The sequence below is a fragment of the Dermacentor silvarum genome, chromosome 4, assembly GCF_013339745.2.
Source record: "Dermacentor silvarum isolate Dsil-2018 chromosome 4, BIME_Dsil_1.4, whole genome shotgun sequence".
NCBI classification, from domain to species: Eukaryota; Metazoa; Arthropoda; class Arachnida; order Ixodida; family Ixodidae; genus Dermacentor; species Dermacentor silvarum.
In genome coordinates this window covers 25,206,534-25,218,931 of record NC_051157.2, presented here as the reverse complement: position 1 = coordinate 25,218,931, position 12,398 = coordinate 25,206,534, and the positions used below count along the sequence as shown (strand labels likewise).

Below are 12,398 nucleotides of genomic sequence, written 5' to 3'. Positions count from 1 at the left end.
CGTTCCCGACGCACGCTCCCTCTCTCTCTTCAGCCATAGATGATAACGATCGCTTCGGATAACGGCGCGCCCGCTATGGATGAAAAGGTGAGAGTGGCGGCTCAACTGCAAGCGGAGTCGAGGGCTCGGACAGCTGCTGCAGCACGGCGACGCAGACAACAAGCGAACCCGCAATCTATGGCGCGGGAAGCTGCAGCAAAACGGCAACGCCGGCAAGCGGACCCGGAGCTGAGGACTCGCGAAGCTGCAGCATCACGGCAACGCCGACATGCGACCCGGAGCTGAGGGCTCACGAAGCTAGCGCTTGAACTGAGCCGGCGCCACCAACCTCAAGTAGAGAACGCTTCCGGCGTTTTGCCGCCGCTTCCCGCGCTCTCGCCGCCTCTGGGTCCGCTTGCCGGCGTCAGGAGATTCACGGTTAACCGAATGATCCCCCGGTGCTTCGCCCACTCATCATCATTCACTTCGTGGATATGTGGTGTTTTTTTTTTTCTCATTTACTTCTCCTGGGCCCAAAAAGACGAATGGAAGGTCACGAAGAGCAATATTAAATGCACGCAGTAAGTCTTGCCCTTTACGTCTGGTATCGGTTGGAGTAAACGTTTAGAAATGTGCACGAGCACTCGGACATAGGGAAGTAAAAAAGGTCTTCATTGTCGACTTTAGTCCACGTTTTCTTCGTTTGTGAAGATGGCGCTTCGATTGCATGTAGAGAAGAGACATGACTTGTTCTTTTTTTTTCTTTCTCATGCTGTCTCTCTCTTCATACCACTCACTTTGTTTTACTTCTGTTTCAGTTCGGTGAATGGTTTTTACAGACCGCAGTCACAGATTTTACGGATTTACAGATCAGCTGCAGAGAGTGCGTGAGCCAATCATAGTTTTCCTAGTGCGTTGCAATCTTCTGGAGTATATAGCATCAGCAGAGGCGCAATATTAAGCGCGAGATGTCTTGCGCAGTTTCGTGCGATATCGGTTCGCAGGTGCCTGCAATGCGCTCCAATGTCATGAAAAAGAAAGCTTCAATCATGTGGCGATCCCCAGCGGTGAAGTGGAGACACATGGCTCTTTCTTCTTCCTCTTTCCTGTCCTGTCTTTCACATTTTACCATTGATTTCATTTAATCTCTTTCACCTCGTTGCTGATTTAGCGATAAGCTGAGCGTGACATCAGCCATTCATAGCAGCTTGCTCTTGACCGCGTTGTCCAGGCGCAATATTTATATCTGCTCTAACATTGGAGAAGTGGCTCAGAGTACAACTAGCGATGATAGTATACACATCGTACTTTTCAGGTGCTTTTAAAGTCATTATGGTGTGATGAATTTAATTATATGCATGTTGGTTATATAATGCTCGCATACTTGTTGCAATAAACACCTCATATGAAAAGTATTCCTGCAGAAACCTTCCAGGATGACTGTCCACGTTAATGCAATTAGCAATAAAGCAATGGAGATACGTACACGCAGTATTGCCGAAACGCGTCATGTAGGAGTCGTGAGCTTCAATCGGGATCCTCTATCGCACTTAGGGTCAGTCCATACTACGTTTCTTCGTTCAGGGTGGAGATACTGCCGCTGATGCCGCCATCCTGGGTCAAACTCGAAAGGCTGCGCGCCAATGTTCGCGTTTTGATTGTAGCTGTTTGCGCAAAGACAACGCTTGTACAGTGGTAGCGGTAGATTGTAGCAACATGCGGGCTTAGCATTGCGATCGAGGCCTGAAAGTGCTAAGCCTGAGCGGGTATTTCACCCCACGTCCAGCAAACCAGTGTCTCCTAGGAATGCAAAGTCGTGAAGCTTCCGTGTGGGCTCTAATGGACCCCTCCTTGTAAGCGCAAGGAGTTGCACGGATGCATGCGGAAAGTGTTTATCCTGGAGGTTCTTAAGCAGTGCGTCCTTTTCGTCATGTTCTATACAGCTTGTAGACGACCAAAGAAAGTGTCTGATGTCTCCTGTCTCGCTGAATAAAGTACAGAGCGGAGACTCGCTACGCTCCCTCTTAAGTAGCCATGGTGGAGTGTATGCAAATCCGGTGCTTATCCAATGCTGTAGTGATGCTCCCTCGTGACGAAACCGCTTGGTTACACATGCCGCATATGGCAAAGTCAAAAGCGACCGCAAGATAGCACGGATGCCTGATTTTGGATTGGATGATATTTCAAAGACGTCAATGGCCTGCTGTTCCAGAATATTGGCAATTTCGATGCTTTCTCTCCTGTGTTCTTTGCATACATCCGTTTTCCACCCGTGTATTTCTTGACCTACCTCAAAGCACCACGCATTCAAATCATTCCAGATTTTATCTGGTTAAGTTCCAACAAACATCGAAATCTCTCGATTGGTTCCAGGAATAAGCAGAGTACCTGGTTGACAAGATCGCCGAACATTGGGGTGAGCCCTTCGTGATCCAGGACTTGCTCGTGCCCAGCACCTTCAACAATGTGACGGAGCTTGTGTTTGGGACGCGTTACGCATACGAGGACGCACGGAGAAACTTTCTGGACGATCGACTGAAGAATCTGTCGAGGTTCATCGCTGCCAGACGGCTGAGCGCTCTTTTTCCCGGATGGCTGAACCGGCTGGCGGCCTGAGTGCCAGTCCTGAAAAATAACCTCGCCGGTCCAATTCTCGATGAACTTCTTGACTTGACCAGGTAAGTCTGCCTCCACAACGGAATGAACTAATGTTTTTCTCAAAACTTGAGTATCGTTGTGCTGATTTTTTAACAAACCCCGTCAGCTATAAAAATGGTGGTGAACAGTTCTGTTTCGTTACATGTGAAGGGATGAAGGAATGAATATGGTACTTTCTTGTGAATAGGAAAAGTCCAGCAGATATGTTAAGCGATATAAATCAAAGCTAAGGTCCCGCATGAAAGATAAGTGAGAAAGGAAGCACATTTTGGTCGATCAATGTGCTGGCTCCTCTCTTTCAGACGCGAGATACAAGAGCAGGAAACGAGCCTGGAAGAACACAGCAATCGGGACTTTATCGACGCTTACCTGAAGAAAATCAGGGAGAACGCCCCTAAAGCAAACTCTAGTTTTCACAGTAAGTAAAAAGAGAAGTGTCTGCTTTAATATTTACTCCGGGTCCTGTGAACAAAAACGTTGTCTATATACAGCTGCAAAGCACGGCATGATTTAACACAGATACCTTGTTTTTCAATACAACGAACTGCACTTTATTATGTCAGTAATATACAGGCAACCTGTAGAGCACAAATTCACTTAGGGATTTTTTTTCCTCGTTCGTTTTCGGAGCTCGCCACGTTGTCATAGCTTTACTGTGAACGTCTTTGACTAATCAGTTAACCTCCCTGCCGTTCCTTCTCTCTCTCTCTCTCTCTCTCTCTCTCTGACTAATAGTGCAATACCACACGTGTCAACGAATTCACTGCTAATTTCCTTCCATCCTCTCTCTCCCTGTCATCTTTGTGTTCCCCTTTCCCATTCCCCCGGTGTAGGGTAGCCCACCAGACGTTATTCTGGTTAACCTCCCTGCCTTTCCTTCTCTCTTCCTCCTCTCCCCCAACTCAAAACATAAGGCTAACGCAGCCGCTTTATGCACATTATTTTTAGCAAGAACATCGAGAGCAGTTTTCATAACAAAAAAAAAGAGGCACCCAAGTTTCATCGCATGTATGTATATGCTTCATAGTAGTAGAGCGCGCATTTACTTGCAAAAAAAATTTAGACAATTTTTTTGTAATGTTGTCATCTCTTTTATTTCAAATAGCTTCTATTTGACACCATAATTTGCCGAATTAAAAATCCAAGCAGATCTGTGGGCTTTATTGCCCTAGTGATAGCAGAGATCCTAATAGAATCCTGCTCATTTACATTCGGTTCACATGAGTTGTTTTCTTTCTATCGAAGTCGGAACCGGCAGAAAGGTTTCCGTGGCGCATTTAGTATACAACTGACTTTCATTGGTATCCGCTTTGCCTCCAAGATGAGGTGCGCCCTGGCATTGCTCACAGTGGCTAGTGGGTCTCGAATGTAATGGTCCTCGGATATAAATTTACTGGTCGACTTCGCGCCGAGCTTCGCGCGTTCCAGTATTTATCTTTTGCTATGCTTTCCTCACCGTGAGCCTGATGACACAATTGTGCTGACAATTAAATTCAAGATGCACCCATTCCGGTTTCTTCGCAGTGAATTCGCTGATCGGCAACATCTTCAGCTTCTTCGTAGCTGGCTCGAGCACCGTTCAGGAGACGCTGCAGTGGCACGTGCTGGTGTGCGCTGAGCTAGAAGCCTGATCTTGTGCAGCGTAGAATCCAGCAGGAGATTGACCAAGTCATTGGCCGCGAGAGGGCGCCATCATGGACCGACCACACGAATATGCCTTTCACCGTGGCAGTGCTGTGGGAAGTGTACCGCATCGCACCGTCATGCCGCTTGGTATTCCGAGAGTGTAAGTTACAAACTAACGACAAATTAGTTAGCTTTTGTTTAAATTAGTAGTAAACGTAATCACAGGAAAACTTAGGGCCCTGTCATACATGGATTTTCATGTAATAATTTGTAGCTTAAAAGCTCTGGAATAATATTTTCCATCGCGATGGTCCCAAGGTAACGACAAAGAAAGTTATTCAATAAAATTCAAGTAAATGTGCTTTTGTCGAGTCCCGTAGCCTGCAGATCAATTTCAGAACTAATGAGTTTGACATGATCACGCAAAGCAATTCACAGCGCACCTCTCCACTTCCAGCTTGATGGTGCTCGAAAACAACCTCCTAGAGAGTGAAACAACGCCACTTTTGATCGTTTAGCTATAGTATTGGTGTTCAACATCATTCTTTTGAGCATAACTAGATGGTAGATAGTCAATTACTGTTTCTCTAATTGTTAGTGACCTTCCCCTGCATTTAGACGGCACTCACTGACTGACTCGACAACAAAGGCACCCTATGCACTTTTTTAATGCGTGAGCATTAGGTGTGTCGAAGTGGGGGGAAAATGCGTGTGTAAAGGTGGGAAGTCGGTCATGTGGTATAGACAGATAGGAGATGGGTGAGCTTTTGAGAACGTGTATATTTTTTATTAATCATATCATAGGCAGCCAACAAACAATGACACTAAGGACAACATAGGGGAAATTACTTGTACTTACTAATTGAATTAAAGAAATGATAAATTAATGAAAATGAAAATGGATGAAAAAACAACTGGCCGCAGGTGGGGAACGAACTCACGTCTTCGCGTTACGATATTTTTTCCCCTGCGAACACCCTGCGCTGCTAAAGAGACGAAATAGTTGGACGACATTTAAAAAGCTAGGACAGAACATGATACATTTATTTAAATTGTTTCTTAATTATTTAGTCAGACAAAGACTAAATAGGAGTTGCTTCTTGGCTACGTTGCAGATTTTATTTCGTAGAAATCATAGACTCGGCAACAATGCTTCACTTGTCAAAATGTATTGGTCTGTGTAGTGCCGCTCAAAGCGTTATTAACCTGCGTTCATGAGCGAAAATTTTTCACTTGACTACCGTGGATCTTTGTACTTTCTATCACCGATAATGTTTCCGTCATTGGTCTCCTTGCCTCATTTCAGGAAAGCGGATGTGTCCAGGAGAAACAATGGCCACAGTCGAAATCTTTTTGTATCTGACAACAATCTTGCAAAAGTACAACGTTCTCCCTCAGGAAGGTTTTGCCGTCAATCTTTCATCAGAATCTACATCTTTCAGGCTGTCGCAAAGGCAGAAGCTTCGTTTCTTGCCTCGTTGATGTCGAAGAAAAAATATTTTGATACATGTACGCATATGTTTGTCTCATATTTGGCTTGAAAATTGTCACCATCACAAACTACTCAATAAATATGAGTGCCTCACTCCTCTATGGCGTTCAACAGAAAAGGGTACTAGTCAGGCCCGCAGCCATGAATCTTTTCCGGGGAGGGGGGGGGGGGGGGGGGGCACTTGCTGAAGGCCTTGACTATTTGAGGAAAGCACCTATTTTACAGGAATTATTTTCGGTAAAAATCGAAGTATGTAAATGATGTGACTTTTAAAATACTATCAGAAAGGTGTTTGCGCTGGGGGGGGGGGGGGGGGGTAGCAGTGGCAGCAAAGTCGGGAGCGCGGCCACCCCTCTCTGTTTATCGGGCGCCAACTGCCGGTTGCGGCGTCCTCTGCTCTTTCGTGGTGCTCCGGGTCGTCGTAGAACATGGGCACGGCAAGATCTGCTCAGGCTGCACATGGTGAGCAGCTGTTGACAAGTTTCTTCGCCCAGCGGGGTGGCGGGACCAACACCCCCCCCCCCCCGCCCCGCCCCTGTCCCCCTTCAAATTTAAGGGGGGTAGGGGGGTTGGAGCGGGCCCCAAGCCCCCCCCTTTTCTGGCTACGGGTCTGCAACTAGTGCTCGCGCTAGCATGAGGAACGCCACCTTTGGACTTTTACTGAAAACGGCTGGTACAAAATTATGACCTCCGAGATTGGGAAGTGCACAGCGCGCAGCATCTTGGGGGCTATGTCAACAACGCAAAGCGCACAGTTTCTTCTAGTCACCCATAGATGGACGCCCACTGTCAGTTCTTGCGGACACGGTGCTTGCAGACATCGCAGCGGTATTGTCAGACTGTAGTAGGCATTTAATTTCAATCGATCTTCAAGTACGGCACATGAGAATGATGAGTGAAAAAGCTTCACTTTCCATTTCATAAAATACATTCTGCCAATGTACACCCGGACTCAATGAGTACCGCACGCAATGCAAAAGTTGTTTCCACTGTGTGCCACTATCTTCTGTTTATTCTAGCCATCATAATTTGTTTGTCTTTAACAGTTGTTTGATATAAAATAAAGAACAATGTTTTTATTTAATGCTTAATGGCTGAAACATTAAAGAGAAGGTATTTAGCAGTGTTCGAAAACACGGATAAACTGCAAATAACTAGCTAAATTTGACGTAGTTTGTTGTATAAAGCTCCACACTAAACATATGAAAAAGAAAATGTATTTTACAAGGCTTTCTTGCGTCCCTGCAGCTTACCTTTCTGCCCATTTTCAACCTCATTCGAATGATTTCATCTGAAATAAGGATGCACCCCATATACTATACTGTTAAATAAATGTGTTCTCTCTCTCTCTCTCTCTCTCTCTCTCTCTTACAATTACTCTAACATGGTGTTGGGCTGCTGAGCACGAGGTCGCGGGATCGAATGCCGGCCACGGCGGCCGCATTTCGATGGGGGCGAAATGCGAAAACACCCGAGATTTAGGTGCACGTTAAAGAACCCCAGGTGGTCCTAATTTCCAAAGCCCCCCACTACGGCGTGCCTCATAATCAGATCGTGGTGTCGGCACGTAAAACCCCATAATTTAATTTTAATTTTCAATTACTCAAACAGTTTTGAAACTTCAGGCGTGTCATCAGAACAGCATTGCGATCGCACGAAACATGCCATTAAAAAAAAAAACTTACCGACATTCCATACATATATTTAGCGGCGGAACGAACGATTACATAGTTTCCGACAAGCTGACACTGAGTGCTCTCCGCAAAGGCGAAAGGGTTAAGAGAGAGTTGAAAAAAAAAAAACGCAACGATGATCCGTGTCAAGGTACGCGCTTGGGAGAGTGAAAGCTCGTCACTGAGGGTTCTGCCGTACCTGCTGGGAAGCGCTCGCTCTCGATTTTCAAAACTGCGCAGAGCGGCCTATTTCAGCGCACATCGAAATGGGGAGCGGCAGCAACACAGGCCATATGGAGGTAGGTGCGATAGCAGTACATTTGCCTCAATGACGCGTTGCGCTATTGGAGACTCTAAACGGGAAATTTTAGTTTTACAGCGTGTCAAAGCATAGTTTCACGTGGAGTCGAATGATGGGCATGTTCCGGCAAATTTGTACTCTGGCTGTTACTAACATTTTTTTTTTTTAAGAGCGGAGGCAAGAGACGGGTATATCCGCAACACGCTGCTTGTAAAATTTCGAAAGGAATTTAAACAGATGCAGGCTTTTGCATTTTCTAAGCAGCATAATCACGAGTTCTTTTCATGTCTACTAATCGCAGCAGTTTCCTTTGTGATCAGCTTAATTTACCCCCGATACCAAGCCCCACATACATTCCTCACCGTGCTCACGTGATCACAAATGCCTCTGCTATTTAACGTTATTCTATAACGCTTTCTATTTGAGGTTTTATGCGCGTGCATGTTATTGTGAGACAACGTGTCAACGCAGTAGTAAAAAATGAATGCCAGGTGTATATGAATATTGGTTTATTATGTCCTAGGACTTTTCCACAAAGACATGTTGCAGCGATGCGCGTTGCGTCTAAATGTGAACTTGCTTTCTTAAAATTGTTTCGCCCAAATAAGAGACTTGTCAAAACTTTCCCACTGCGATAATCAGTGATACGCTTTGAGATAACAGAGATGATGATGAATGCAGTGTTTTGTGGTGCAAGGGCCAATTATGGCCAAACAGCGCCAGGCCAGTGACATAACAGAGAGCTTTAGCCTTGGCATGTTGCCATATGGAAAGCGCCTGCTCGAATGGTAAAACTTTCCGTGTCATAGAACGCTCATCAGTGTGGGGCTTCTAGTGTGATTCATAAGGTTACGAAAGCTGATTATTATCCTCCGTATATACTGAAAACAACATGGCAAGGTCATAAAACAAAGACTAATTGTCTTGCCGCTGGAATTCCGTTATCAACAACATGTTTCAGACACACCTTAGAACAAACTTTTGCTAAAGCCAGCTACCTTAAAAAATATTTGAAACGTGCAAATGGTCTCATCATGGCTGGACTGAACCAAACTTATAAAATTTCTTCACTTTTAAAATAAAACAAGAAAGCTATGTGATAGTTCATTTTTTTTTTAACACGAAAGTGTTTTATGCCGGGGTCCACCAAGACTTCACTGACGTATTTCCGTGACGTATTTCCGTCACGGAAATACGTCATAGAACATAATACAAAGAAAGAAACCAGAAGAAAAAGTTCCACAAACATGCAAAATTTGGAAATCGAACCCACGACCTCTCGGTCCGCGACGATAGATCGCCGAGCGTTTAACCCATTGCGCCACAAACGCATTTGCAGAGAGCTACACAGACGCGCCTTATATATCTAACACTCCTCCGTGTACCCGCGCTCTTGCTCGGGGCGGTGCCGCCGCCTACGAGCAGAAAAGAGAAGTACTGCATTATGACACTAACGCGCACCGACAGTGAACGCTTCGGTGGTCTCAGCACTACGACGCCTCGATGCCAGCATTCGAAGGGACGCTGGCATCAAGAAGCACTACCAACGCCAGGTGGCGTTCACCGTACTCAGCACAGCGGAGCGTGGCCTCCGCAATTAGCTCTGAAAATGTTTCTGAAGTTGATCGCGGAGGCTGCAATTACGACGCGCTGTACGCGCTGATTTGACTCGGTGACGATTCAGTTACGTGCTTTGTCTTGCGCGTTGTATTAGTGTGTCAGTTACGTGCTTCGTCTTTCGCGTTGTGCTAGCGTGTGCAGCGTAGTACAGCTTCCATATGCACGACGGTTGCTCATGGTCATCGACGTTGGTAGTCGTGATGGAGGAGACGTGCCACCAGGCGTCAGCGTGGGTGCATCAATGCCTAAGGGCGCTTTAGCCACAAAACACCAATAGACATTATATATCAATGTGCAATAAACATTACACTATTTCTGTGAAGACACGTTTCACTTTCGTGTTCTATACCGATTCCTATATAAGAGGGATCAACCACATTTTTTTTTAGACTTCTCAAGGATTCTCAAACATCAGAAGAATCAGCGCGCAAGTTTGCCCCCCTACGCAGAAATTCTGCCCCCTCTTCCCTCCAAAGAAATAGAAATTTATTTCTGCGTACATAGATAAAAGCAGACAAAATGAGCACGTGAATTTACAGATACCACACAACTTGCGTATCCCTGCTACATAAGTTTTGTAAAAGTGGTCGCGAAAAATATGCTATTTTCTCTATAGTACTACATATATAATAAAATAATATTGACCGCTTTGCAGGTTCATATAAAAACAATTTGTATAGATGCAACATACAGGGTGATCATGTTTAAGTATTATGAAATTTGAAAACTTGCTTGTTGCAGATAACATAATTTTAGTCCTTTTGCTAGATTATTCAGCGAGGCGGACATTACTGCAAAATAAATGGAAATACATATTCAACTAAATAAAATTAAGAATCGCGAATTAACTTCTTAATTCCTTGATGGTATATATCGCAATTTGCGCATTGTAGCCGGTGAGATTGTAGGGCGTATCCACTTGGAATGAATTTCAGAATGACACCACTTGAGAGATATGCGCCCTCGAACTCGCCGTAAAGATGCACTGTTGTTCAATTTACATTTTATTCACAAAACGATCTTTCTTGCATTGAAGTACGAAGTCGGCTGGAACGCCCATGTATTTTGTCTCACATTTTGGGAAATAATATCTCCGAACTGGTGTCCTAGAATTTCATTTCAAGTGGATACGTCTTGCAAACTAACTCACTTGGTACAAGTCGCAAATTGCAATTTGTACAAATAATTATCATTTAGTACTTAATTAAGCAATTATTTCATTGATTACTTAATTACTAATTGCTTAATTAGGTAATTATTTACTTAAAATAAGTAATTGATTGAAAAGGTAATTAGGGCATTTCTGTTCACCAGTTGAACACATATTTCGATTTCGAACACGTATTTCGCACGTGTGGCACGTTCTACCTCAGGTTCCGAAGCCTCAATAAGGAACAAATATACAGCATGGTGAAAAAGGGCAAGGATCCCCTTTGTCGATGCCAGGATATTGCAACTACACCACTGTCGTCCTCCGCGCCTCTATGCCGGTGAATACCGAGCGCATATATCGCCAACACATAGAAGCTGGCACACACCGGGTATTCTTTGCGACAAGCTAGATGCTGCTGTTGAATAAAGCACAACAACCACGGTATTTGTTGGGCTGGGATCGAATAACTGGTCCATTAAGTTGAAGACCTGCGAGCAAATCACCCACATGGGCGAAGGTAATAAAATGATCTGTGAGGAATTATTAAGCAAGTAATAGTGCGCGGATACTGGTCGGCAATGATGATGCCCTCCCCTAGTGGTCCAGCGCCCAGCCCGAAGGGGCTTGCGCATTTCGCCGCTACTCTCAGAAAAAAAAACAGAATGATCGCTAGGAATTCCCCCCGGAAGAAAAAAAAACGTAACCAGTTTGTAGGGGCCCCAGCGCGATATGACAAAAGAAAAATACCTTTTAAATCCGCCATGACAGCTTCACGAATGTGAAAAAAAGTACGCCCCTCTAATCAAGTGCTCGTGTTCTTTTTTTTTAGATTATACAGAATATTTTAACATTTGCCTGAGGCAGATGGCACAGTTCTAGTCATTGAGCTGGATTACTCGAAGATGCGGACATTACTTGCAAATGATATCGAAAGGCATAATCTACTCATGAACAAATTTTTACGAAAAAGTGTTCACTAATTACTTTACTACATAAATTGCAATTTTCAAGGGGTAGTCGGTGAGTGCGCAAGACGTACTTGTATGGAACGAAATTTCAGGATGACACCAAGCTCGAGATATGCAACGAACTTTTTGGAAGTAAGACATGTACTTAACGTTTTCGGCTGGTGGACCAGCCTTCGTCAGAGTACAGTTACCGTACTCTGATCTGCAGTCAGAGTACAGTTACAGAGTATATATATATATATTTGAAAAGAGTGATTCTCACAACCTACGTTCAAGAAAAAACAAAGGCTACAAGATACTCAGCATAAAAAAGCAAACCTAAAGTCGACAATTTTGCATCTTTAATTGGTGATTTTCCTACGCTTATTTTCGTCGCCTTCGCGTACTTCCTGTGACTAATTCTGCGCTTGCCTGCGCAGGTCATTTTAACATCGCTGTTTACAGTTCTGGCTGGTATTGCGACCATAGCAGTGGTTGCATTCCTGTGGTCGCGCAATCGCTGTAAGAACACCGGCCGCAGTCCACTGCCTCCTGGACCAAGAGGAGTGCCATTGCTTGGCTATCTGCCATTCCTCGGGAGACCGCAGCATGCAGCTTTCAGGAATATTGCCGACAAGTACGGCCCTGTCTTCAGGTGTGAAGGACAACTACGCATTCCTTTTAGCGACCATTGTTATTGTCAGCGTAGTCGGGCTTTATTCGCGCTTAAGCATATATACATGGCGTTTCACAATGCGTTCTAACTTCTTTAAAAATAGGCAAAATGAGGGAATTAAATCATTTTCTCTTGATTGATTTTATCACAGAGGCATACGTTTGAAAATGACTCGAGGTTGTAGTAAATAAACATTTATTTATTCGCATTAGACTAATTCACTTTTTAGTCATGATAGACAGACGATTGGCAGTAATGGAAGAAGCTGGAACC

General features: G+C 44.5%; 1 protein-coding gene across 1 annotated transcript in view; it reads left to right on the top strand.

Annotated features, from left to right (window-relative positions):
- The window catches only part of LOC119448373 (uncharacterized), a 66,214-nt gene that overhangs the window by 36,088 nt on the left and 17,728 nt on the right, over nt 1–12,398 (top strand). Inside the window, 4 exon segments of the mRNA XM_049665155.1 lie at nt 2,940–3,055; nt 4,162–4,254; nt 4,257–4,423; nt 11,890–12,104. Of these exon segments, the coding sequence (XP_049521112.1) occupies nt 2,940–3,055; nt 4,162–4,254; nt 4,257–4,423; nt 11,890–12,104 (591 nt within the window).